We start from the raw sequence: 27,997 nt of genomic DNA on the forward strand, positions 1-27,997 counted from the left end.
GAGTTGAGAAAATGAACACTACCCTCAAGTATCTAACGGAAATAGAGTTCTCATCAAGAATCGAGCTTAAGATGAAGATGAAAGCAACTACGTACGTTGTACGTCACATCACTGACATTATGCCGGAGAATGAAGTGAAGATGGAAAACTGGAAACATGTCGAGAAGTTGTGCCTCGCAGATCCAACATGTCACACTCCAGGTCACATTGACCTGCTTTTAGGAGTCGAAGTTTGGAGCGAAGCTATTAAACCTGGAGTGATCAATGGCCCCTCAGGAACACCTATAGCACAAGACAGTCACCTGGGGTGGATTATTTGCGGAAATGTGAGGACAGAGCACACTGCCACAAAAAACATCGTCAGCATGCATCTTAAGGTTGATGTTCACAGCATGCTGAAGAAGTTTTGGGAGTTAGAAACCATAGAAGAAGAAAACAATACACTAACCTCAGACGAAAAGAAGGCAGAAGACATTTATGAGAAGACACACAAAAGAAAAGAAGATGGTCGTTACGTGGTCAGGTTGCCATTTAGAGAAGAACCACCTGTGCTACCACGTGACTCACGAAAGATAGCAGTGAAGAGATGGATGTCGCAAGAAAGAAGATTAGATAAGAATCCAAGCTTGAAACAAGAGTACAGCGACGTCTTACAAGAGTACCTAGATCTGCAACACATGAAGAAAGTAGATGATAAAGAGCTAACCGAGAATTGCGTGTACCTACCACATCATGCTGTTGTAAGAGACGACGACGACGACGTCCTGTCGGGGCATGAAACAGAAGATCAAGCTAAAAGAAATCACAGCAATTCTCAAAAAAGTTGGGTTTGAACTTCAAAAGTGGAGTTCAAATAGTGAAACCTTCATGCAAGAGATTGAACCTTTAAAACGATCACCAAAGGCCCAAAGAGAAGTAGATGGAAGAGACAGTATTAAGACTTTGGGTATAATTTGGAACACTAAAGAAGACAAATTACAAATAACGAATAATTTGAAAGACTTACCTAAACAACCTATCCCGAAGAGGAATGTTTTAGCGTATATAGCTTCATTATTTGATCCGATGGGTTGGCTGGCGCCTGCGGTAGTCATCGCTAAAACATTCATGCAGAAATTATGGCAATTAGGGGTTGGTTGGGACGCAGAACTCGCAGATGACGCGAAGGAAGAGTGGCTGAAGTTTAGAAACGAGATTCCTGCATTGACAGAAGTAAAGATAAATCGCTGGATACATACCAATACCAATGCAGACAAAAGCTCGATTGAGGTTCATGGATTCGCTGACGCCTCGATGAGTGCTTACGCAGCAGTAATATACGTCCGAGCCATCGACACAGACGGGCAAGTACAAATATCTCTACCTACGGCTAAGACGAAAACAGCGCCTTTGAAGCAAATATCCATACCAAGATTGGAGATGTGCGCTGCTGTTCTGCTGTGTAGACTCCTGGAATATGTGGTCAGCATATTAAAAGTTCAAAAACATCAAGTATTTGCCTGGTCAGATTCACAAGTTGTATTGTCATGGATAAAAGGCGATCCAGGTCGATGGACTCCTTTTGTAAAAAATCGAGTCACTGAAATTAAGAAGCTTTTGTTGATCAGCGGAGTAGATTTTTTGGACATAGGCGATCTGGTACTGGTCAAAGACCAACGATTCTCGCATGGAAGCTGGCCGATGGATCGTATTATAGGACAACATCCCGGCCCTGATGGCTTGACTCGGACTTATGAAATACGAACAGTGTCTGGTGTTGTACAAAGACCTATAACTAAATTATGTGGTTTGCCTTGTGTAAAGGACTCCGTCCTTTCCGGGGGAGTATGTTCAAGTTAATTAATACTATTTTATGCTTACGCCATCTACTATGTATGTACAATAATTTAAAGTCCTAATTTTGCATGTGAACCTATCAATCTTATGTGCTAATACTCATTACCGCGAACAGATGGCGTTACGGGTCCTAAAAATCATCAATTGTAGTTGTTTACTTAAATAAAGAGTCTTGCACTACCTATCTGCATGAACGCTGCATTTTTAATTCTCCCACATCTCTCATTGACCGGTACAGATAGTTTATTTTGCTTGGGGCAACAGAAACAGTATGAAAATTTGCAACAAGTGTTTCTTTTGCCTGATGTTATATAAAACAAAAACACTTTTATGATATTCTATTATTGCATTGTATTGTAAATTATCTGAATATATATGGCTGACTTTTAATACTACAAAGTGTGCGGTCATGATGTTTAGTAGAGCTCGCAATCCACTTTTCTGCGAGTATACTCTGGATTCAGAGGCTGTATCCCGTGTCAATTCCATTCGGGACCTTGGCGTTATCCTTGACTCCCGCCTCAACTCTCATGACCATATGATGTCATTAGCGCGTGACTGCTATAAGAGGTTAGGGTTTGTAATCAGGAATTCTAGGGATTTTCATGACACAAGTACCATAAAGCTCCTTTAATGTGCCCTAGTGAGAAGCAAAGTAGAGTCCGCCTCCGTTGTTTGGAACCCTTATGAAGCATCTTATGTCTTACTTCTGGAGAGAGTGCAAAAAGTATTCTTACGGTTCCTCTATAAAAAAATGTATGGGTACTATCCGTTTTTATACCCAACCAAATTTTTGCTAGGCATACTGGGTTTCAACTCGCTGGAGGTAAGGCGTAATTATGCACTTCTCACTACTGCTTGCAGTATCCTGCGCGGGGAGTCGGACTGTATCGAACTGGCGGAGCAATTGGTACGTCTGTACGTTCCCTCACGGACCAGAATCGATTTCAGACCTCGTGACCGTTGTCTCCTGGCAGTCCCGTCTTTGCGTACTGTATCGCGTAGGAATTCCCCTCTGGTTCGTTCTTTGCTCCTTTTGAATGCGCTCCTTGCATCAGCCTCTCAGTGTGATTTGTTTGCAGGTAGACAGGTGCGTGATGAATGTTTGAGGTTTTGTAAGAAGATGGATGCACGTCCTTCAACTGTTTAAGATGTGTTAATTAATTATTTTTAAATGTTAGTATTGTAATTTGTGATTAATTGTATATTGTTTCTTTTTCTTTTTGTATTTTCTGTGTAAGTTAGCAGTGGTTTGGTATTTTACTGTCATACTGTTTAACTTGTGAAAATAAATAAATAGATAAATATAAGTTAATAAGTATACCTGGATTGAATACCTCCTCGCTGTCCACCCAGTGAAGTTATGTAGGTTACGGAGCCCTCACCTGGCGGTCCGGCGTGTGGTGCACGGCGAGCGAGGTGGCGGGCACGCGGCCGGGCGAGGAGAGCGGCGCGGGGCCCACGCACAGCACCGACGTGGCCTCGCTCTCCAGCAGCGGCAGCGGGAGCACTGGCAGGTGCTCCTTGAATTCGTCCTCGCTGTCCACCCATTGCTGTGAAGTAGTAATATGTGAGAATCACTAAGGTTCGAGAACTCAATTACATATAGGAATTGGGATACGCAATGAGGGTTACTCTTACTTTCTGTCATAGTCGAAACAGCGTCAAAAAACTATCTTATAATTGGAAAACCACTTTAACAAGTGATCGCTTAGATAACACGTTCCCCTATCCATTCCATATATCTGTCGTAGCCAGATCATAGAATGTGATCATTTCATTAAATGCCGTTTTAGAATAGATCACTTCATGATATGGTTAGGTTAGGTCAGGTTTGACTTTTTTATGATGTGGCCAACCGATCATTTCATGAACTGATTGTGGACCGCGAGCCAGGCGCAAATTTCGTCAGTCATCGCCTCCCGGGCGAAAACTCGTATAGCGGTTAACGGCTATGTATGATGAACCCTCGTGAACGTCAGCTGCCGCTCCGTTGGTGGGTTGAGGAATGGCAGCTGCCGAAACGCGTAACACGGTCTTTCCACCGCAATACGACCGGCTGACGATTTGTTTTATTAACAATAGCATCTAAACTATCATCTGACAAAGTATCAAACTGGAGGCGATGACGCCGATGACTGAAAAGAATTTTCTTTTTTACATGTTCATGTGACCAGCTGACGGTCTTTCCACAGCGATACAATCGGCTGACTATTTTGTTTACTCACAATAGCATCTAAACTATCATCTGACAAAGTATCAAGCGGGAGGCGATGACAAAATTTTTTTATAGACTTTATTTGCTGCCATTCCTCAACCCACCAACGGAGCGGCAGCTGACGTTCACGAGGGTTCATCATACATAGCCGCTAACCACTATACGAGTTTTCGCCCGGGAGGCGATTGGTCATGGAAATCTGTTCCTGGCCCGCGGTCTATTGCCACATCATGAAATAATCAAGGCTAAGATCTGGCCACGACATATTCATTTGGATTGGATATCATAATGGTGTAAGTAGTAGGTATCAAAATAGATAAAAAGAATAGACAATGCGATTTTGACAATAGTTTACAGATTTTTATGACAATAGTAGTAGGTAATAAAAATATATATAAATATATATTGGTGTGTATAGGTTATATTTCAATTTCAATTTATTTATTTAATACAACACTGGCCCATAACGGTTAGTAACAATTAAGATTAAAAAACTAAGTGTTAGTGGAACAAAAAACAGAAAGCGACAAAACAAAAACAGACAGCAATAAAATTCTTACAACTATCACCTAATAGCGGTTATGACACATTCAAAATGCCGCATTATAAGTGAGTCGTATCGGCCCGCAACAGTGGTCAGGATGGGGTTGGAGCTGGCCCGCACTCTGCAGAGCAACGAGGCAATTCTCTTGCGTATTATGGCATAGTAGTCATCCGTGTGAGCTTGCGCAAACATGCCCGATGCGCTGCAGAAACGGGACAGCCCCAACAACATCCTGAAACCATTATTATATTGGACGCGCAGGGAACTGATGGTCTTCTGCGTATAACTAGTCCAGAGGCTGCACGCGTAGAACACCTGACAATAGGCTTTAAATAACGTTACTTTTACCTGTTGGCTACATCCTGCAAACCTCCTTATTAGCATGTTGCATCGGACTGCCAGTGCCCTGCGCTCCCTTTCTATATCTAATTGGTCTTTAAGGTCGTCGGTGACATAGTGTCCAAGATACCTAAATGTGTACACGCGCTCGAGTATGTTTTTATTAAGTTTTATGTCAGGTACACTTTCCGGTAGTTTGCCCCCGACGGCCTTAAAAACCATATATTCGCTTTTCTTAGCGTTATACCGTAAGCCATGTTTACTTACGTACTCTTCACATATGCTTAGTAGTTTTCTCAATGCCCTGACCGTTGGACTGAGCAGCACCATATCGTCTGCGTAGCTGATGTTGTTGATACTAACATCATCAACTCTGCATCCTACTGGAGTGCTGGTCAACCCCTCGATCAGGTCGTTAACGTACAGGTTGAAGAGCTTGGGGGAGGTTATACCCCCCTGCCTCACCCCACACTCCAACCTGTACGACTGAGAAAACCTACCAGCCCATCTGACGCTATTGCTCTGGTTAAGGTACCAATATTGAAATATTCGGAGTAGCTCCGCCGGTACTTTTTGCTCCCTTAACTTGTTCCAAAGGACATCGTACGACACAAGATCAAATGCCCTGGATAAATCCAGGAAACATGCGTATATAGGTGTGTGACGCTCAGTGTAGTACTGTACCGTGTGTTTTAGACTTAAGATGGCACTTTCTGTGGATAGACCCGGGCGAAACCCGAACTGCGCATAGTGTAAGTTTAAATGCTTCCCAAGTTGTGCGTCCAGTAGGCTATCCAGTACCTTAGCCAGCACAGCAGCGAGCGAGATGGGCCGATAGTTGGACTTACTAGAAACATCGCCAGTTTTATCTTTGAGAATAGGCACAACAATGGTCTTCATTAGGTTATGGGGAAGGAATGAGTGAGACATGCACAAAGAATAAAATTTAGCCAGAACCGCATATAGCTTATTGCCCGCAAACTGTAAGTGTTCTATACTGAGCCCGTCGTGACCCGGTGACTTTCCTCTGGTCATTTTTGTAATCACATGTTTGACCTGTTCAGAGGTAAAACGAACAAGGTCCGACTCACGACAGGCCCCGTCATCAACCCTTTGCTGCGCTGGGCCCAACGGAGAATATATTTTAAAATGGCCAAAAAACATATTAGCAATGGATTCCGGCTCACTCACATCTCCGACGCTCACGGGCACGCCAGGCTGACCATCCAGTTTCTTAACGGCCTTCCAAAATTGTATGAAGTTTTTAGAGCTATGATGCGACGCTAAGATATCTAACTTAATTTGCTCTTGATGATTCTGGCACCATTTCAACTTGCTTTTAAATATTTTACGACTTGCGCACATACTTTCGTAAATTATTCCCGACATTGGCTTATTAAAGTTGACCTACTCCTGAAAGTGCATCCTAGCCTGCCCGTGCGCGTCCCGGACATGTTTATTCCAGCCCACGACTTTTTTACCCTTCCTATTACGCCCACAGGCTTGATGATAACTTTGCACTGCAGCGTCTGATAAAATAATAACTATCATCATCTTCCTCGCGTTATCCCGGCATTTTGCCACGGTTCATGGGAGCCTGGGGTCCGCTTGACAACTAATCCTAAGAATTGACGTAGGCACTAGTTTTTACGAAAGCGACTGCCATCTGACCTTCCAACCCAGAGGGGGAACATGGCCTTGTTAGGATTAGTCCGGTTTCCTGACGATGTTTTCCTTCACCGAAAAGCGGCTGGTAAATATCAAATGATATTTCGTACATAAGTTCCGAAAAACCCATTGGTACGAGCCGGGATTTGAACCCGCGACCTCCGGATTGAAAGTCGCACGCTCTTACCGCTAGGCCACCAGCGCTAAAATAATAACTATATCTCTATATAAACAATCAATTAAATGTCGATGACTAATATTACTACAATTTGTATTACAATGCGGCGCATCACTCAGACTGCATGCGCACACCACTACTCGTGAACCCGTCCAGGCGACAGCGGGGCGAAGAAGACGCGCGGAGGGAACCACCGCGGACCGGCTCCCAGATCGCGACGCGGAGCCTGAGAGCGCATCCGATCGCCTTCGACGCCGAACCTGTGCCGCTCTGCCCCGCCGCTCGCGCTTACGCTATCGCAACCTATCGCTTGTTCGCTATCCTATAAATTCACAGCGCTTTGTAGAAATTAAGATTATAGTTTTATACTGGAGTTCGCGTTTGATTTAACGATCACATAGATAAGAACCCACAACAACAAATGTCAAAATCTTGAAAATTAATTAAATTTAATTTATCATTACACATTTCATAATATTTATCTATTTGTCCCCCGTCCCTGTCACCCCAAATTACTTTATTACATTCATTATTATTAATTACAAGTTTAGGCCGAACAAGCTCAAAACGGCATTCAATACATAATAATAAGATGTCATAAATCACACTTATCTTTAAAATAGTGTCCCAAGCGGATTGCGTAACTAGGCAGTGGTCAAGCCAGCGCCGGCAGCCGTGCGCCTCGCTGACGTAGGTATAGGTATTCGACGCGGGGCCTAACGTAGTTATATCCGCACATTCCAGATTATTTTCAGCGCAAAAGCCCACGATTTTTTTTTACCAGAAATTTGTTTACGCCAGCCTTTGAAGATGCTTATTTTTTAAAGAAAGGAATTTCATGTTGCACGCGAAGAGGCATCTAACGACGCGCCGAGCCAGCGCACCGCGTCGCGCGTGAGCCGCAGCCGGTCCGCTGTCAGCTGTACCTGGTGCTGCAGCATGTACTCGCGCAGGAAGGCGTCCTGCTGCGCGGCGGGCTGGTGTCGCGCGGCGGGGGCCAGCGGCGCGCCGAGCCAGCGCACCGCGTCGCGCGTGAGCCGCAGCCGGTCCGCTGTCAGCTGTACCTGGTGCTGCAGCATGTACTCGCGCAGGAAGGCGTCCTGCTGCGCGGCGGGCTGGTGTCGCGCGGCGGGGGCCAGCGGCGCGCCGAGCCAGCGCACCGCGTCGCGCGTGAGCCGCAGCCGGTCCGCTGTCAGCTGTACCTGGTGCTGCAGCATGTACTCGCGCAGGAAGGCGTCCTGCTGCGCGGCGGGCTGGTGTCGCGCGGCGGGGGCCAGCGGCGCGCCGAGCCAGCGCACCGCGTCGCGCGTGAGCCGCAGCCGGTCCGCTGTCAGCTGTACCTGGTGCTGCAGCATGTACTCGCGCAGGAAGGCGTCCTGCTGCGCGGCGGGCTGGTGTCGCGCGGCGGGGGCCAGCGGCGCGCCGAGCCAGCGCACCGCGTCGCGCGTGAGCCGCAGCCGGTCCGCTGTCAGCTGTACCTGGTGCTGCAGCATGTACTCGCGCAGGAAGGCGTCCTGCTGCGCGGCGGGCTGGTGTCGCGCGGCGGGGGCCAGCGGCGCGCCGAGCCAGCGCACCGCGTCGCGCGTGAGCCGCAGCCGGTCCGCTGTCAGCTGTACCTGGTGCTGCAGCATGTACTCGCGCAGGAAGGCGTCCTGCTGCGCGGCGGGCTGGTGTCGCGCGGCGGGGGCCAGCGGCGCGCCGAGCCAGCGCACCGCGTCGCGCGTGAGCCGCAGCCGGTCCGCTGTCAGCTGTACCTGGTGCTGCAGCATGTACTCGCGCAGGAAGGCGTCCTGCTGCGCGGCGGGCTGGTGTCGCGCGGCGGGGGCCAGCGGCGCGCCGAGCCAGCGCACCGCGTCGCGCGTGAGCCGCAGCCGGTCCGCTGTCAGCTGTACCTGGTGCTGCAGCATGTACTCGCGCAGGAAGGCGTCCTGCTGCGCGGCGGGCTGGTGTCGCGCGGCGGGGGCCAGCGGCGCGCCGAGCCAGCGCACCGCGTCGCGCGTGAGCCGCAGCCGGTCCGCTGTCAGCTGTACCTGGTGCTGCAGCATGTACTCGCGCAGGAAGGCGTCCTGCTGCGCGGCGGGCTGGTGTCGCGCGGCGGGGGCCAGCGGCGCGCCGAGCCAGCGCACCGCGTCGCGCGTGAGCCGCAGCCGGTCCGCTGTCAGCTGTACCTGGTGCTGCAGCATGTACTCGCGCAGGAAGGCGTCCTGCTGCGCGGCGGGCTGGTGTCGCGCGGCGGGGGCCAGCGGCGCGCCGAGCCAGCGCACCGCGTCGCGCGTGAGCCGCAGCCGGTCCGCTGTCAGCTGTACCTGGTGCTGCAGCATGTACTCGCGCAGGAAGGCGTCCTGCTGCGCGGCGGGCTGGTGTCGCGCGGCGGGGGCCAGCGGCGCGCCGAGCCAGCGCACCGCGTCGCGCGTGAGCCGCAGCCGGTCCGCTGTCAGCTGTACCTGGTGCTGCAGCATGTACTCGCGCAGGAAGGCGTCCTGCTGCGCGGCGGGCTGGTGTCGCGCGGCGGGGGCCAGCGGCGCGCCGAGCCAGCGCACCGCGTCGCGCGTGAGCCGCAGCCGGTCCGCTGTCAGCTGTACCTGGTGCTGCAGCATGTACTCGCGCAGGAAGGCGTCCTGCTGCGCGGCGGGCTGGTGTCGCGCGGCGGGGGCCAGCGGCGCGCCGAGCCAGCGCACCGCGTCGCGCGTGAGCCGCAGCCGGTCCGCTGTCAGCTGTACCTGGTGCTGCAGCATGTACTCGCGCAGGAAGGCGTCCTGCTGCGCGGCGGGCTGGTGTCGCGCGGCGGGGGCCAGCGGCGCGCCGAGCCAGCGCACCGCGTCGCGCGTGAGCCGCAGCCGGTCCGCTGTCAGCTGTACCTGGTGCTGCAGCATGTACTTGCGCAGGAAGGCGTCCTGCTGCGCGGCGGGCTGGTGTCGCGCGGCGGGGGCCAGCGGCGCGCCGAGCCAGCGCACCGCGTCGCGCGTGAGCCGCAGCCGGTCCGCTGTCAGCTGTACCTGGTGCTGCAGCATGTACTCGCGCAGGAAGGCGTCCTGCTGCGCGGCGGGCTGGTGTCGCGCGGCGGGGGCCAGCGGCGCGCCGAGCCAGCGCACCGCGTCGCGCGTGAGCCGCAGCCGGTCCGCTGTCAGCTGTACCTGGTGCTGCAGCATGTACTCGCGCAGGAAGGCGTCCTGCTGCGCGGCGGGCTGGTGTCGCGCGGCGGGGGCCAGCGGCGCGCCGAGCCAGCGCACCGCGTCGCGCGTGAGCCGCAGCGCGCCCGCTAAGCGACCCAGCGCGAACTGCACGTGGTCCGTTGAGAGCCGCCAGCCGCTGTCGCGGTATACCTATAAACCGACCACTCAATATAAAACACATTCCAGATACTTTTTAAATAGAGGCAAAGATAGATATAACTCCGTAATAGATGGATACAGTCTAAGGAAAAAACGTGCCTCGAAAATCAGGAAAATTTGATTATCGATCAGATGGCGCCACTAGTTTTGGCCTACTCTCGTATAGAGGGCGTTGATTGTTTTGTTTGTTATTTATAATTTTAACGCATATCAGTGAAAGAACATGGGTCAAAATCATATAAAAATAATTAATGCAAATAAAAAAATCATTTATCCATATTTAAATACATTTTAACGTAATTTTATAAATCTTCATTTTTAGTTTTAAAGTATGTCGATAGATGGCAGTGAATTTACAGTGGTTACAAAATTTACTATGACAGTACCGCTCTATCTTATTATATCCTCTTTGATAGAGGTCTAAGGACCTACCGCGAACACCAAAGTTCGCAAAATATCTTTATCTTTTACTCCAATTACCTAAGCCGTAATTAGAGTGACAGAGAAAGATGCCCGCAATTTGTGAACTTCGGTGTTAGCGGTAGGCCCTCTGCTGTATTGCAAAGCGATGTTTGTTCTCAAGTTCCTAACACATATGGCACTGCGGAGATCGCTGTCCTGAGACATCTTTTGCAAAAAACTGAGAGATATAAACTGACCTGGTAGGCCTGGTTGTAGCACCTATACGCGTGTTTCTTCTGCCCCGCCTTGGAAAACCTATGTCCAGCCAGCACCATGTGGAAGGCGTATTTCCTACACATAGCCTTCGATCCGGGTCCAGAAAGGAAGCAAAGCGATGCTTGTTCAAGTAGCATGGCGCTGCGGAGATCGCTGTCCTCTGAGGTCATGCGGATCAGCTGTTTGGCGGCCTCGCCGTGCAAGCCGGCGCTGCCGAGGCAGAGGACTGAGAGCAGTGTAGCTCGCACCGCGTACTGCACCATCCTAGAAGTCGTACAATAAGTAAAAAAAACCACAACCGAATACAGAACCTCCTCCTTCTATGAAATTGTAGTTGGTTAATAAATCATATAAATTGATTCGGAAGATCTTCTCAGCAAGGTGTCATTTAGATGTCCTACGTATCGTACACGGTCCACCGCTTTACTATCAGTTCCATTCACTCGCAAAAAATATGTAAACAACAAATTTTTAGCAAGAGCATGCAATATATGTATACAATAAGAAATATTCACACATTGATTTGTTCCAGCATAGGTGTAATAAATTTGTTTCTGTCATCAAACAAAATAAAAACAAAAAAATGTCAAATTTCGTTAACTCGTAGCTAGTAATAAAATTGTAAAAAAAAAATGTAATCTTGTGTTGTCTTGTTATGATTGTTATTGTAATTGTACCTATTTGATTTCAAATTCTAAATTGAAAATTGTGCTTGTTATTTTCCAAATTCTAAATTATGCTTGTTATATTTTTAATCGTGCTCGTGGAATATTACTAGATGTTATTGTTAAATTCAACTTACTACTTATTCAAAATACCTAATAATTGTACTTTTTTTTCGGAGCAAAGGAATTTTGTATTAACTATAAGTGGAAACTCTTTTGGCCTATGTTCTAACTATATCTTTTACCCTATTGTATTATTATGTACTGTATGTTTCCCAAATAAATAAATTAAATTAAATTAAATAAATGTCACGAATGTTCCTTTCCAGTCTAGTTTTCTAAGGCAGTGTGCGACGAGGGAGCTAAACGCGACTATCGGGATTGCATTTTCCGTGGGGCAAGTAACTGGCAAATAACTATGTATTATGGTGTTTGCCGCTAGACAGACGGTACTGTCGCATACGTAGCTGGCGTATAGGCATAGAAAACAACTGGTGGCTCTGTAAGCTGCAGGATCCGGGAACATGCACCCACGACTCCATCGTTTTGAAAAAAAAAATTTAAACTAAATCGACCAAAACAATCTGTCGAATTATCAAAGCTTACCAAATTTCACGAGAATCAGTTGAGAAAAGCGATCACTTATAAAAGAAAATAAGATAGAAAGAATATAGAAGACATCTGGATATAAAAAAGTATTTTGCCCAAGCTGAATCGGAGACCTTCGTTTCACTCGGCCAATTAGTAGGCAAATTTGATACTTAACACATTAGTTACCTGCAGGTATTCAAGTAAGTCACGATACTCTCCTCCATATAGCCATGCGTTTTCTTATTAGCGTCTCCTGCCATGAACGCACTGACCGCGGCCATCTCCAAGGCCCCGGCGTAGCACAGCCACGCGCTGTCGGCGTAGAACTCGCGCTTGGCCGTGTGGTACGTGTCGAAGGCGCGCTGCCACTGGCCTAATAGGAACCAGAGGTCGCCTAGGCGACGTAGTTGGAGCTCCGGACATTCGCTGGAATAGCTGAAATAGATACAACAATGCAAAGTCAGCGACCGGAGAGTTGAGAAAGCCAGTAGTTTATGTTGTGTGCGTAGTGGCAATCAATCTTTTTAGGGCCGTCACGGTGCATTTAGTTAGTGGGTAAGTATAGTGCTATATATTTTTCAACACACTTGCTCAAAACGACGTTTTTATTCCACCGATTTTTGGCTCATAATCCTAGATATTAAACACGCGTGCTCTTTCAGTGTATTATTCCACTCGTGGTTTTTCATTATATTATCCGACTGAGTTAAGAAGCTAACTGATTGCTAATAATATGCATGGAAAGGGAGCCTTCTTTAATTGGTCGGACGGCGGGCACGGGCGCGCCCGCAGGCGAGTGCGCGGCGCGCGGCCCGGCCGGCCCGCCCGCCGCGCCGCACGCGGCCGGGGCGAGCGAGGACCGGCCGGCAGTACGAGTATGACAGATGAAACACACAATACTAACTGTTTTAACTATTAAAATTTGATTAATATGAGTTTCTTTTTTTTCTCGCAAGTGTGTTGAAAAACGTATGAAACGCGTGTGCATTGGTCATTACACACATCGGCTTTCTTATTGCGCGCTCGCTTACAGCTCGCGCGCACAATATCGCTTCGTGTGTAATGACCAACTTAGCACACTTGTATCATAATGTACTATTACATTAGGAGAATCTTTGAACAGATTTTTTTTATATATTATTGGACTTGTGATCTATTGTTTATAGAGATAGAGCCGATAATCTTTGGACCTTCAAGATAGTTCTAATGACTTTTTATTACTGTGCTTTGCGGTAAACCTAACAACTGCTTTATTTTCTTATAATTTCTCCTTACAGTTGTATCCTTTAATAAATTATTATTTATTTAGATTAAATAAATTAATTAATATTACTCACATTACAGTATTGTTGCCAGTTGTATTCCCACCCTTTCCTGTACCAAACCATCTTTTGGTGGCAGACAGTAATGATCTACTAACACCTTTTCTATTTGCAACCTGAAAATCAGTATATAGTTACAATTCGTTGAACGCAACCCAACCAATACCAATAAATAACAACAGTAATTGTACATACCAATTCAGATAGCTGCAATATTTGTTTTTCTAAATATGGAAGCAGCGCTTTGCCAGCATACTCTTGAAGAAATTTCTTGATGGAATCAATATCATTAGCATTCAGAGCAAGTCCATGGACTTCAGTGGAGTAATCTAGTGGTTTTACACTGACATTCATACTCTCTGAGCTGCCTGAGAATGAGTGAGTCTAAAAAAAATTAATGTATTATTTTACAAATAGTTAAGTATGTGAATGAACCAGTCCACTTGGAATTACAAAATTAGACTATTGCATGGTTTCACTTCCCTTTTAACTTTTAAAATTAAGTTAATATGCAACTTGCTAGTGATCACTAGTCTCACCTGTAAGCTGTTAGCGTTATCATAAACATCATTCTCAGAAGTAGTCAGTGGATGCAAACCTTCTGGTGGAACATTTTGATTGGGTACAGTACCATCATCTGAAAAAATAAACATAAACCTATAATTTGTTGATATTTTGCACTTGTTTCACATTAGCAATTAGCATGTAAGTTTCCTTTTAGTTTTTGTACGCCCCATGGACAAAACATAGTGTTACAGCTATTATTTTACCAACACTTGTCATTGACTTCTTCTTCCTGCCCTTATCCCACGTTATGTGACGACACTTGTCATTGACTTAATACAGAATATGTCCAAAATTTAAATTACCTGATGTGCCAGTACCAACAGGAAAAGGTTGTGGATCTGGGGGTGTTGTTGGCAGGTTTGATACTGATGATAACATTTCACTCTGGAAATTATTATCAAACAATTTAATTGTTAATTGTGATAATATGTGGTTTAAATATGATATGTATTTATTTAAGCACAGATACATACAGTTGAATCATTAGATCGTTTTATAAACTGAGCCCAGTAATCTGTTGGTAAACTTGGATCTGTGGTGCTTTTAGAGTTAATTGCCAGCATAAAACAGTTGCCAGAGCCAAAGGTTTGTTTCAAGGTGTCAAATGCAGCATCAGCCCTGAAATAATGAGAATTTATATTAGTTGACCAAGTGGAAAGATACATTTAGATTTGTTTGAGTAGTAAATGAGTTAGGCATCTTACTTGTCTTTGCTTACAGCAGAAACATCATGTAACAAAAGATATGACTTCAGTACACCATTGTTGAACCACTTTGGCAATTTTGGTGGTGTAACATTCTGCAGCTGTGCATACTGCTGATTTAAGGTATTGAACGTGTCAATGATATTATCATCGAGGGTTGTGCCCACAATGATACAAGAGAGGAAATGGTTGGTGTACTCATGGTCAGACGGGAACTGCACCTCAAGATAAGTCTCTCTCCAAGCATCAAACCAACGTGTTGATTGAGGGACATCAAATTTTCTGCCATCTGGAAATATTAATGAGTTATTAATGTTATTTCCTTTACCTTTCTCCAGCAGTAATTCATTTTGGCTGGAGTGATGATATCAAAATGTAGCAGTAGTAGTAAATCACTTTATTGTACAAAAAAAAATGGTTAACATGAAATTCATATAAATTTAGGTACAAAGGTGAACTTATCCCTAAGACCCCCGATGCTTCGTCTAGTCAGACCATTTTTTGAGGTTCTCGCGTTTGTACAAAAATAATGTTTAAGTTTAAAAATCACTAACATTTAATGTTAATGCGATATGGTAATATTCTCCAATAACTAAATCCAAATACAAGAAATACCGTTTGTACTGAAAGAAAAAAATAACGATTTTTTTTATTTTATTTGACGGGTAGGAATATAACAGATGTCAAAAGGGCTATTACTAGGAAAAGCAACACGGCTCTACCAATGTACTGACAATTTTGTTTCGAGCCCATGCATGCAGCAGTGTTATAGGAGAGGACAATATGATTTAGAGAATGTTTTTGAAAAGTACATTTTTTTAACAATAAGAATCTCATGCAATTTTATTATACGATCAAAATAAACTAGATTAAACATTACTATTACGGTTCCCATTACTGGGTCATTTTATCTTCATGTGTAAAATTTATTAGGATAAACAAAATTGATGTGTCGAACTAGACAAACTAATTTGCAGCGGGGCTCATATAAGGGAACTCTGTAATGTAACTAGTGTAACTAGTTTCTGTATAATAGAGTAAAATGTAACTAGTTTATGTAACCATTTTAATTTTCATGCCAGCTGTACAGCAAGCTGCAAAATTGCGAAGTGAAGAGTGAATGTGATGTGAAAAGTCACTGGGGCTCCACCTTTTGTCTCCATCATCACACCATCTCATAACACCCTAATATAGTATTACAAGATTTGTAAATACAAATTATTACATGGAGTTAAACAAAAAAACGAAAACAATTGTAATCCAACCATACTCTTGTATCCTAACCAATTTACTACCCATTAGAAACTGATCTTACATTTTAGCAAATTGGAACAATCAACAGAGAAAACTTATTATTTTAGTAGTCTAGAATACAAAAGCAAGGTTAACAACAACAAACATGGTATTCTCGTTAGAATCCATGATGAAGCTGTGAGTTTATTAATCTTACCTAGCTCTAGTAAAACAGTTTTTTCAGTGTAGTTGTGCAAGACTGCATTGTTCAATTGCTTCCTTGCTTCAGTGGGCGGCAAGGGTTTCCAATGAACATCCCTTATTATCACTTTCCAGTTTTTAACAACACATACACTTCCACCAGGCTCTCGAATCTGACCTATGATGAAATTCAGTTTAATTAGAAATACGAAGCCCAGATCAATATAATAAATTCTAATATCCAGGTGTAGATACCTAGAAATTAGAATTTATTATATAGATCCTTTACTTTCAAATATACAACAAAACAAACAGATTTTTATTACATTAAAACTAATACCTTCCCAGTCCATACTTCCGAACGGCTGTAACAGCTCCGTAAAAGATAAATTGTTTTTTGAAGTAACATGTTCTACTTTTGGACTGCATAGTACTGCAATGATAGGCGAAAAGGAGCTTTGAATAAATTCTTGCGCACTTTTTCCCGATCTAGCCATATTTGTTTTAAATTATCTAGAAGAGCTTCATCTTATAAGTTTCATGCAGGATTCTCGATTCTGCTTTCCGCTGAAAGAAAACACAATACTACAAAACACTGAAATATGAAACTGATTTCACATTCACAATTTCACACTCAACAAGAAGAACACAAGAACACAGAGACAGCAGAGACTTGAGAGTTGAGACAGACTGCAGACAGCAGACACCCATCACCAAACTGTCACATCGCACGTCAGTATTGACAACTGAAGGAGCGTTCGAAAACCATAAGGCCTCGTAACACGAGCGCTTTTTAAACGCGCGTTAAAAAAGCGCTTGAATCTGCCCGCACGCTAAATTTAATTTAAAGGCCAAGGCTTAAAGTTGAAAATCCAACAACTCTTGATAAAAAGCGCTACCGCCATCGTGTGAATAAATACACATGTTTCCATTTGTGTCATTCTAACGCTTTTTTAACGCGCGTTGAAAAAGCGCTCGTAATAATGAGGCCTAATAGACCGCGAGCCAGGCGCAAATTTCGTCAGTCATCGTCTTCCGGGCGAAAACTCGTATAGTGGTTAACGGCTATGTATGATGAACCCTCGTGAACGCCAGCTGCCGCTCCGTTGGTGGGTTGAGGAATGGCAGCCACCGAAACGCGTAACACGGTCTTTCCACCGCGATACAACCGGCTGACGATTTGTTTTATTAACAATAGCATCTAAACTCATACCTTAAAAACAGACAACAATTCGTGCAAATCGACCATTACCATAAAGATTCCGGACAGCTTCAAAAAATTCTATCCAAGTGGCAAACTGTCAACAGCTCCATTCCCCAAGGCAGCGTACTGGGATGTGTGCTCTTCTTAATATACATAAACGACCTCCCAAAAATCCCAGAAACGACTGCCTGACATGACACCACTATTACAAGATCTAAACATAAAAGAAGAGACTGAAAATGTACCCTACTAGGACTAACTATTGATACTCATCTAGATTGGAAAAAACCTATAGCCAAAGTAAAAGCAAAATTATCTTCCTTCCTTTACGCGTTCAGCATCTTAAAATCAAACACACATATCCAGTGCGCCTTGTCAGCTTACTACGCATATGCACAGTCTTGGCTTAGTTATGGTTTGCTGTTGTGGGGCCATAGCAGTGACGCCCACGACATCTTTATAATACAAAAAAAATGCATCCGTATATTGGCAACTATTCCACAGACCGACAGTAGCAAACCTCACTTTCAGATACTTCAAATATTGACTCTCCCCTCTTTGTATATCATGGAAATAACTTCATTATTAAAAATAATTTACACCTATTTGAATTTAATAAGATGCGCGTCGCAAAGATAATCTCATTCTTCCTGAACCATTCTTAGACATTTATAAAAAAGGACCGTACTACCGAGCAATAAAAATATACAATAAGTTACCTACTGAAATAAAAAATACACAAAAAAATCATTTATTCAAAAATAAGCTCAAGCCCGTTCTATTAAAAAAATCATACTATACCATCGAAGAATATATGCAGGATGATCTATAGTTGGTCAAACCAAATTGGCAGTAAATAAGAACAAAAAAAACTATACTCATCCTTTTCTTTTGTGTGCTAGTACTAGTGTAAGACAAAGATAGTATGATTCTCTTTGTCTATGTTTGAAATGAGACAGTCCTTTGACAAACTATATTATAATTATAAACAAAGTTCCTATATTTTTTTTTTCATTTTCATTTATTTATTTCTTTAAAAATAATGCATTGTGTTAGAAATCTTACGAACTAATTACATACATGCTTATAACTTAATTAAACTGAGTAATTATGGGACATGTCAGCAAATAAATACATTTTTAATAATAAAATTAAATAAATTAAATAACAAGTGAAAAACAAATAAAATAAAATTCATAATTTGTAATAACTACATACAATTTAATTAAATATTTGATAACATGTCAATCCATACAAAAAACAAATACTTAACTAAAAAAAAAAAACAACGATTCATTTACGATGCACATGTCAAAATTAAATAGATTCATTACTGTACTGGAAAAACTCTTCAACTGAATAAAAACATTTTCCCAGCAAAAACGACCTCAATTTATTTTTAAATATGAACGGGTTAGAAATAGCGTTGAGTTCTGTGGGTAGCCTATTAAAAACTTTGATAGCCTGGTACCGAGCTCCGAGCACAGTGACTTTTAGTCTTGGTGTAAAGGGCGGTTCAGATTTTTTGTCCTTGTTGCCAGTCTTATCGCTCGAGCCTCTACAGTTTCACTACTTGCCAGAGATTTTACTAAGTCTGTACAGAGTATCATAATATAAAGGCATGGTACAGTTAGAATTTCTAATTTGGCAAAGAAGTCTTTACATGAAACCCACTGAGGTATACGCATCATTATTCTTATTGCCCGCTTTTGAATTATGAAAGCCCTTTTTATATTATAACTATACGTTGCCCCTAGAATTTAATGCTGTATCTGAGTTTTGAGTTTATTAAAGCGTAATATACAGTTTTCAACCGATCTGTTCCGATGGTATCTCTTAAATTTCTTAGAGCGAAGCAGGCAGAACTAATTGTGTTTTCGATTTGATTCAATTCCTGTTTCCAGTTAAGAAAAGAATCAATTTCTACCCCTAGAAACCTAACAACCTCAACGGATCGTAGAGTGTCATCGCCAACGGCTAGTTCTAGGATGTCCTTATTTTTTCGATCACTCTTAAACTGAACGATACTTGTTTTTTCCGTATTTAATTTCAAATTATTATCTGAACCACTTATGGAAAACCGAAAGAGCCGTTTTAATATTATTTTTAATTAAGATGCTTAATTTGATGAAACGGGCCCTCCACACTCGTGCGCGAATCGCGGCTCAAAGCCGCGTAGTCTGGAGCTCAGAATAATGACTAAAGCATCTCAGAATAATGACTAAAGCATAGAAGTCGGGCAAAAATGCTTCGCAAATATGTATACCCGTACTTTACTTCCTTACGAATTAGATAATGTGCCGAAAAGAGATGCATATATGCTTGTTATTTCTCATTTACGTACGGTGTCATAAGTTTGATAATTTGCTAGGGATGTAACTGTGTCGACTTTTTATATCGATAAATTATGCATAAGTTTATGTGCCGTGTAAAAGAATAATCACGAAATTGGCAAATTGATAATAGTCTGACTAATGAAAGTTGAACCTGAAAAAACGCGGCAATTTCAAGAAATCTGTAGCAGGCGGCTCGTTGAAATGAAATGAAATGCGTTGAATACAAGGATTGCATAACTTTTATACTTTCTATAATTGTCATATTCTAAAAATCATTAAAAAGTATAAAAATTATGCAATCCTTGGAATCAAAGAGCCGCCTGATATGAGGATGAATGCATGTACCTAATATAGCTTTTATCTCATTTGCAGTCTACCACTCAGAACCGTCTAACTATACCTCTCGTTTTTTTATCATTGGAAAGAAGGCGAGCGATCTTAACGTGTCGTTTTATCGAAAAACACTTTGAAAATAAGTCACAACAAATATAATATACGATCATTTACATACTTTTGCTTTCATAAGTAAAATATTGCTATATTTATAAAAAAACTTGTCAATAAAAAGACACGTGGAAATGGTTTACCGTTTTTTCTAATGCTAAAAGACTAAGTATAGTTTCTAGTCATGTATGTACCAAATAGGATATGAAAAAAAAAACGTTCGTGTAATATATTTTTTTATTTAATAATAGGGAATATTACGCGAAACTCGGCGTAGGTGGCGCCACTATCACAATCTGAGGGTCTATCGCGAAACTAGAAAATCGAACTTTCGTTATCTAACATCTCTGTCACTCTTGCGTATTCGAGCGATAAAGAGGCAGCTAGATAACGAAATTTCGGATTCGAGTTTTCCGGTAGATCCCCTGAAAACTTGTCAAAAACCTGTTAAATAATAATAATAAAATTCTTTATTTCAGGCCAGATTGCCCGTAGATTGTTAGTTATATACAGACTTATAATATTAGAGTTAGTACATCTTAACCTAGGTATTACAGTTTTTTTTACTTATTTGGGGTCCCGGTAAACACTAAACAGGACGATGAGCCGACGCCCAGTGGCTAAAAAACGGAAAGGTACAGTATGAATAAGTTACTCTACGGTGCACTAAAAAAGCTAGTGCTGCACTCTAGTGGCAGAACATTGCAGTAATGTCCCCTATTCCTCGTCCTTTGGAAATCTGAAATAAAAAGTTGAGTTTTGTGAGATATTATTGATGAATGTTCCTTTTATTAATATTGTTGGTTTACACAATATTAATAAAAGGAACATTCATCAATGATCATTAATGTCTTTTTTATTAGGGTTCCGTACCCAAAGGGTAAAAACGGGTCCCTATTACTAATACTTTGCTGTCCGTCTGTCTGTCACCAGGCTGTATCTCATGAACCGTGATAGCTAGACAGTTGAAATTTTCACAGATGATGTATTTCTGTTGCCGCTATAACAACAAATACTAAAAAGTATGGAACCCTTGGTGCGCGCGTCCGACCCGCACTTGACCGGTTTTTAGTATTATACTATAGTCTGGCAAACACAATCTGTCAGTAAGTAAGAACAAAGAAAACTATAGGTACAGTCGAAGGCAAAAATATCGATCCAGACAAATGGCTCAAAAATATGTGAACACGATTTTATTGTCTGAGCGTACACATATTTTTAAGACTGGGAATGTATATATATTTATGCCCTTGACTGTACTCATCAATTAAAATGAGACAGTCCTGGGCCAAACTATAAGAAAGCTGTAAATGTCGATAGGTTACTGATCTGAGGTCGATACATCACTATGCCAAAAATATAACCTTTATACTTAGCAGAAAAGTTCGAAAATATATGCAAAAATCTATATAGACTTGAATGCAAGTAATAATTACATAAACAACATATCGATTTCAATGTTTAGGGTCAGGTCCTATAAATTAATTTCTTCAAAATTGAACAATACTCACCGATTAAAGGTTATCGGTTCGTGCGTATTTTCTTTTCTTCCTGTATGCGATTTACAGCCCTCGATCACACAAGACGTTATCACAAAGGGAACTTCAAACCATTACAAATAAAAACTCAGCACGTTTTCCAACAATCTTTCAGGACCAGCAACAATATAATTAAAATAAACCAAGATGACCGCTGAAATTCCCGAAATATTACAACTAAAATAATACGACTATGTCAAGTTGTTACAGTTGACAGCTACCTGTGAAATAACGAACATATATTTTATTTGGCTGGATTATATTATAGGACCACATCATGGAGACTATATAAAGGAGCCAAATCTCTATGTATGAAAAGTGTCTATCAAAAAACAGTAATTAGGCGGCGCCTCCATACACCGAAATACTACCAAAAACAACCTACGTAATTTGGTCGGGTTATTTGTTGGTTCATGCATTCATGTTATACTCATGTCCCCGAGCCTAACTAGCGCCACCGGAGAGATTAGGAACTATTATTTAAAGCTGAAAGCGGTCACCTTTTCAACAATTCTGCCGTAAGAGATTGGCATCCATGACATTGGCATTCAGCATGCCATCATTGGCATGGCATTGGCCAGCAAAAACGAAAGAACTTGCGGATTGTTGTCTCACTCACTCATAGAAAAAAGTAATAGCGTGTTGTGAATACGATACCTTTTACCAAGCTTTTATTTTTGCCCGACTTCTATGCTTTAGTCATTATTCTGAGATTTTGTAACCCCAGTAAATTCACTGCCATCTGTCGACACACTTTAAAACTAAAAATGAAGATTTATAAAAGTACGATAAAATGTATTTAAATATAGATAAATGATTTTATTTATTTGCATTAATTATTTTTATGATTTTAACCCATGTTCTTTCACTGATAAGCGTTAAAATTGTTAAATAACAAACGAAACCGTCAACGCCATCTATACGACAGTAGGCCAAAACTAGTAGCGCCCTCTGAACGAGAATAAAATTTTCTTGATTTTCGAGGCACGTTTTTCCTTAGACTGTATCCATCTACTACGGAGTTATATCTATGTTTGATATTATAAAAGGAAAACAAAAAACTTATATTTAGAATATTATCGAATACATATTATCTTGATAGCTTTCATCTTACAACATGCATAAGCAGACCAAGCTAACTCAGCAGCGATTTGGCAGCACAGATTGTGCAAATGTTATTCCAAACGTCATACATAATTTCATAGAAAATTGATAATAGTCTGACTAATGAAAGTTGAACCTGAAAAAACGCGGCAATTTCAAGAAATCTGTAGCAGGCGGCTCGTTGAAATGAAATGAAATGCGTTGAATACAAGGATTGCATAACTTTTATACTTTCTATAATTGTCATATTCTAAAAATCATTAAAAAGTATAAAAATTATGCAATCCTTGGAATCAAAGAGCCGCCTGATATGAGGATGAATGCATGTACCTAATATAGCTTTTATCTCATTTGCAGTCTACCACTCAGAACCGTCTAACTATACCTCTCGTTTTTTTATCATTGGAAAGAAGGCGAGCGATCTTAACGTGTCGTTTTATCGAAAAACACTTTGAAAATAAGTCACAACAAATATAATATACGATCATTTACATACTTTTGCTTTCATAAGTAAAATATTGCTATATTTATAAAAAAACTTGTCAATAAAAAGACACGTGGAAATGGTTTACCGTTTTTTCTAATGCTAAAAGACTAAGTATAGTTTCTAGTCATGTATGTACCAAATAGGATATGAAAAAAAAAACGTTCGTGTAATATATTTTTTTATTTAATAATAGGGAATATTACGCGAAACTCGGCGTAGGTGGCGCCACTATCACAATCTGAGGGTCTATCGCGAAACTAGAAAATCGAACTTTCGTTATCTAACATCTCTGTCACTCTTGCGTATTCGAGCGATAAAGAGGCAGCTAGATAACGAAATTTCGGATTCGAGTTTTCCGGTAGATCCCCTGAAAACTTGTCAAAAACCTGTTAAATAATAATAATAAAATTCTTTATTTCAGGCCAGATTGCCCGTAGATTGTTAGTTATATACAGACTTATAATATTAGAGTTAGTACATCTTAACCTAGGTATTACAGTTTTTTTTACTTATTTGGGGTCCCGGTAAACACTAAACAGGACGATGAGCCGACGCCCAGTGGCTAAAAAACGGAAAGGTACAGTATGAATAAGTTACTCTACGGTGCACTAAAAAAGCTAGTGCTGCACTCTAGTGGCAGAACATTGCAGTAATGTCCCCTATTCCTCGTCCTTTGGAAATCTGAAATAAAAAGTTGAGTTTTGTGAGATATTATTGATGAATGTTCCTTTTATTAATATTGTTGGTTTACACAATATTAATAAAAGGAACATTCATCAATGATCATTAATGTCTTTTTTATTAGGGTTCCGTACCCAAAGGGTAAAAACGGGTCCCTATTACTAATACTTTGCTGTCCGTCTGTCTGTCACCAGGCTGTATCTCATGAACCGTGATAGCTAGACAGTTGAAATTTTCACAGATGATGTATTTCTGTTGCCGCTATAACAACAAATACTAAAAAGTATGGAACCCTTGGTGCGCGCGTCCGACCCGCACTTGACCGGTTTTTAGTATTATACTATAGTCTGGCAAACACAATCTGTCAGTAAGTAAGAACAAAGAAAACTATAGGTACAGTCGAAGGCAAAAATATCGATCCAGACAAATGGCTCAAAAATATGTGAACACGATTTTATTGTCTGAGCGTACACACATTTTTAAGACTGGGAATGTATATATATTTATGCCCTTGACTGTACTCATCAATTAAAATGAGACAGTCCTGGGCCAAACTATAAGAAAGCTGTAAATGTCGATAGGTTACTGATCTGAGGTCGATACATCACTATGCCAAAAATATAACCTTTATACTTAGCAGAAAAGTTCGAAAATATATGCAAAAATCTATATAGACTTGAATGCAAGTAATAATTACATAAACAACATATCGATTTCAATGTTTAGGGTCAGGTCCTATAAATTAATTTCTTCAAAATTGAACAATACTCACCGATTAAAGGTTATCGGTTCGTGCGTATTTTCTTTTCTTCCTGTATGCGATTTACAGCCCTCGATCACACAAGACGTTATCACAAAGGGAACTTCAAACCATTACAAATAAAAACTCAGCACGTTTTCCAACAATCTTTCAGGACCAGCAACAATATAATTAAAATAAACCAAGATGACCGCTGAAATTCCCGAAATATTACAACTAAAATAATACGACTATGTCAAGTTGTTACAGTTGACAGCTACCTGTGAAATAACGAACATATATTTTATTTGGCTGGATTATATTATAGGACCACATCATGGAGACTATATAAAGGAGCCAAATCTCTATGTATGAAAAGTGTCTATCAAAAAACAGTAATTAGGCGGCGCCTCCATACACCGAAATACTACCAAAAACAACCTACGTAATTTGGTCGGGTTATTTGTTGGTTCATGCATTCATGTTATACTCATGTCCCCGAGCCTAACTAGCGCCACCGGAGAGATTAGGAACTATTATTTAAAGCTGAAAGCGGTCACCTTTTCAACAATTCTGCCGTAAGAGATTGGCATCCATGACATTGGCATTCAGCATGCCATCATTGGCATGGCATTGGCCAGCAAAAACGAAAGAACTTGCGGATTGTTGTCTCACTCACTCATAGAAAAAAGTAATAGCGTGTTGTGAATACGATACCTTTTACCAAGCTTTTATTTTTGCCCGACTTCTATGCTTTAGTCATTATTCTGAGATTTTGTAACCCCAGTAAATTCACTGCCATCTGTCGACACACTTTAAAACTAAAAATGAAGATTTATAAAAGTACGATAAAATGTATTTAAATATAGATAAATGATTTTATTTATTTGCATTAATTATTTTTATGATTTTAACCCATGTTCTTTCACTGATAAGCGTTAAAATTGTTAAATAACAAACGAAACCGTCAACGCCATCTATACGACAGTAGGCCAAAACTAGTAGCGCCCTCTGAACGAGAATAAAATTTTCTTGATTTTTGAGGCACGTTTTTCCTTAGACTGTATCCATCTACTACGGAGTTATATCTATGTTTGATATTATAAAAGGAAAACAAAAAACTTATATTTAGAATATTATCGAATACATATTATCTTGATAGCTTTCATCTTACAACATGCATAAGCAGACCAAGCTAACTCAGCAGCGATTTGGCAGCACAGATTGTGCAAATGTTATTCCAAACATACATAATTTCATAGAAGATTGACGTTTAAAATAACATATGCACTATGGATGGTATAGAAAGGATCGCAATCTCTTATGGCAGAATTGTTGTAAAAGTGACCGCGTTAAGCTTTAAATAATAGTTCCTAATCTCTCCGGTGGCGCTAGTTAGGCTCTGGGACATGAGTATAACATGAACCATATAAGGCAACAAATAACCCGACCAAATTACGTAGGTTGTTTTTGGTAGTATTTCGGTGCATGGTGGCGCCGCCTAATTACTGTTTTTTGATGGACACTTTTCATACATAGAGATTTGGCTCCTTTATACAGTCTCCATGATATGCACAGTGTGTTATCAAAATCGCTGCCGAGTTAGCATAGTCAGACTCTAGATGTGTGTTGTTTGTCAATGCAGTAGGTATTGGGAGTTTTAAAAAACTTGCTCAATGTTTATGTACTTAATTTTAATGAAAATATCATTTTACAAATTTTAATACTCAATTCTATCGATCTAAAAATAAAATAATATCAGAGCCAGTATAAGTTCATTAGTTAAATCAGTTATATCCCAATAGGATGTTCTTAGGCTCTGGTAAAAATATATAAGTTCTCAATGAAAATTTATACATAGTTATCGTAGGTACTCTTTAATGTAGTAATTAAAAATAACTTAAAATATAAATTGCTAAGTATTTAATAAGTGCCAGAGAAGGCATTAGAATGTGTTGAATACCAAATGCGGCTAAAAGGTGAGAATCGGCGGACATATTGCTTACTAGTTTATTAACACTGTTCCCTAGCACAAAAATCTATGTGGACTCAATATTCCCTTGGTAACAAGTTAATTGCAGCATTAAAATACACGATAAAACTTGAACGTAGGAAAATATAAAAAGGTCTTAATTTAGAGCTTGATGTCAAGTTCAGACATCAATAAACCATTGTGACCTGAAAGACCCTTTTAAATTAATATAACGATTTATAATATACATGTAATACTTGTTTCACTAAACTTAATCATTGATGCGTCATTACACGTCACAGCTCTAGATTATTACAGAATATGTGCCGTCATCAACTCATCAGACAAAACGTATAAATTTGTCCGTTGTCGTTATTATTGGCATCTATCAGTGACACCTTTTTTCCAAAATATGTTCAGAACAAACTCTAAATGAATCACGAAGCTCACATTAAGAAGGTACCAATTTAAAATCAATTACAAAAGTTCTCCTTCAAACATTTTAGTTTTAGCGGCAAACACAGTACTTATTCATCTTATGTCAGATAATTTAATCTTAAATTATATTTAGCCAGGAATAGTTGGACCTAACTTATTTCTGTTCTTAAAAATTAAATGTCTAAACTGTCTAATGAATAAAAAAAAGGTTCATCTTATTGCTATCAAGTAAATGTCTATCCTAAACCTATGTTTTTATTTATTAACTTTATTACATAAAAATATATACGTATGCTAAATAACTAGCTGCCGATCCATCGCTCTACCTTTTAGCCCATCAATCAATACTTCGATAACACAATACCTAACTAGTCTCCACAATCTTATTCGCAAATATAAAATAGCGTCAAAGAAGAGTATGGTGAATTTGTGTTATTTTTTACAAAGTAAGGTACATGATTTGTACAGTGGGTTGCCATTTATTGAAAGCTATATCATCCCGCGATAAAGAGCTAGTTGAATTGTCAACACGCTAAGTCGCGGACGCGGGAAGCGCTTCGGTTTCGTGCTACTGCAGGCAACCGAAACTAACAGACGCTGGACTGATGTCAACCGCGGTCGATGATTGACTATGAGTCACCGGAAACCGCCGCGTAGGGAAGCGTCCTCTAGTAAAGCTGCGACACCTCTTTCGAATTCATGCGTCATCGATAGTTCAATTGTCTCCGGCAGTACGGTCGATCAGAGATCGAACGGGGGCAGCGTCGCGCGACGAAGCGGGGCGGCAACCTCGAGAACCGTGGCGCTATTCGAAGTTGGAGTTGAACATGTTGATGTTGAGGTCCTCGAAGGCGGCGCCGCCGCTCTGGTCGAGGATCTGCAGCATGTCCGACAGCTCGTGCGGCGCCGCGCTCTCCCCCGCGCCCGGCGCGCCCGCGCCGCCGCCCTGCCACGACCACATACCTGCCAAATACAACT

The 27,997-nt window shown here is 41.5% G+C and overlaps 3 protein-coding genes across 9 annotated transcripts in view; 1 reads left to right on the top strand and 2 right to left on the bottom strand.

Moving 5' to 3' along the window:
- LOC134755927 (trafficking protein particle complex subunit 8) overlaps nt 1-16,703 on the bottom strand; it is a 35,851-nt gene extending 19,148 nt beyond the window's left edge. Inside the window, exons 1-12 of the mRNA XM_063692614.1 lie at nt 16,417-16,703; nt 16,093-16,254; nt 14,643-14,931; nt 14,412-14,556; nt 14,241-14,322; nt 13,911-14,008; nt 13,567-13,755; nt 13,387-13,487; nt 12,236-12,484; nt 10,775-11,057; nt 9,918-10,106; nt 3,222-3,389 (exon numbers count right to left, since the gene is read on the bottom strand). Of these exons, the coding sequence (XP_063548684.1) occupies nt 3,222-3,389; nt 9,918-10,106; nt 10,775-11,057; nt 12,236-12,484; nt 13,387-13,487; nt 13,567-13,755; nt 13,911-14,008; nt 14,241-14,322; nt 14,412-14,556; nt 14,643-14,931; nt 16,093-16,254; nt 16,417-16,573 (2,112 nt within the window). The 5' untranslated portion in view covers nt 16,574-16,703. The remainder of the gene's footprint in view (nt 1-3,221; nt 3,390-9,917; nt 10,107-10,774; nt 11,058-12,235; nt 12,485-13,386; nt 13,488-13,566; nt 13,756-13,910; nt 14,009-14,240; nt 14,323-14,411; nt 14,557-14,642; nt 14,932-16,092; nt 16,255-16,416) is intronic.
- The window catches only part of LOC134755913 (cytoplasmic tRNA 2-thiolation protein 2-A), a 177,092-nt gene that overhangs the window by 66,427 nt on the left and 82,668 nt on the right, over nt 1-27,997 (top strand). The gene's annotated exons all lie outside the window — the stretch shown is intronic.
- LOC134755902 (aryl hydrocarbon receptor nuclear translocator homolog) overlaps nt 26,283-27,997 on the bottom strand; it is a 44,758-nt gene continuing 43,043 nt past the window's right edge. For all 7 annotated transcript variants that reach the window (XM_063692580.1, XM_063692578.1, XM_063692576.1 and 4 more), the window contains one exon: nt 26,283-27,982. In XM_063692580.1, the coding sequence (XP_063548650.1) occupies nt 27,825-27,982 (158 nt within the window). In that variant the 3' untranslated portion in view covers nt 26,283-27,824. The remainder of the gene's footprint in view (nt 27,983-27,997) is intronic.

Source organism: Cydia strobilella, chromosome 3, assembly GCF_947568885.1.
Source record: "Cydia strobilella chromosome 3, ilCydStro3.1, whole genome shotgun sequence".
NCBI classification, from domain to species: domain Eukaryota; kingdom Metazoa; phylum Arthropoda; class Insecta; order Lepidoptera; family Tortricidae; genus Cydia; species Cydia strobilella.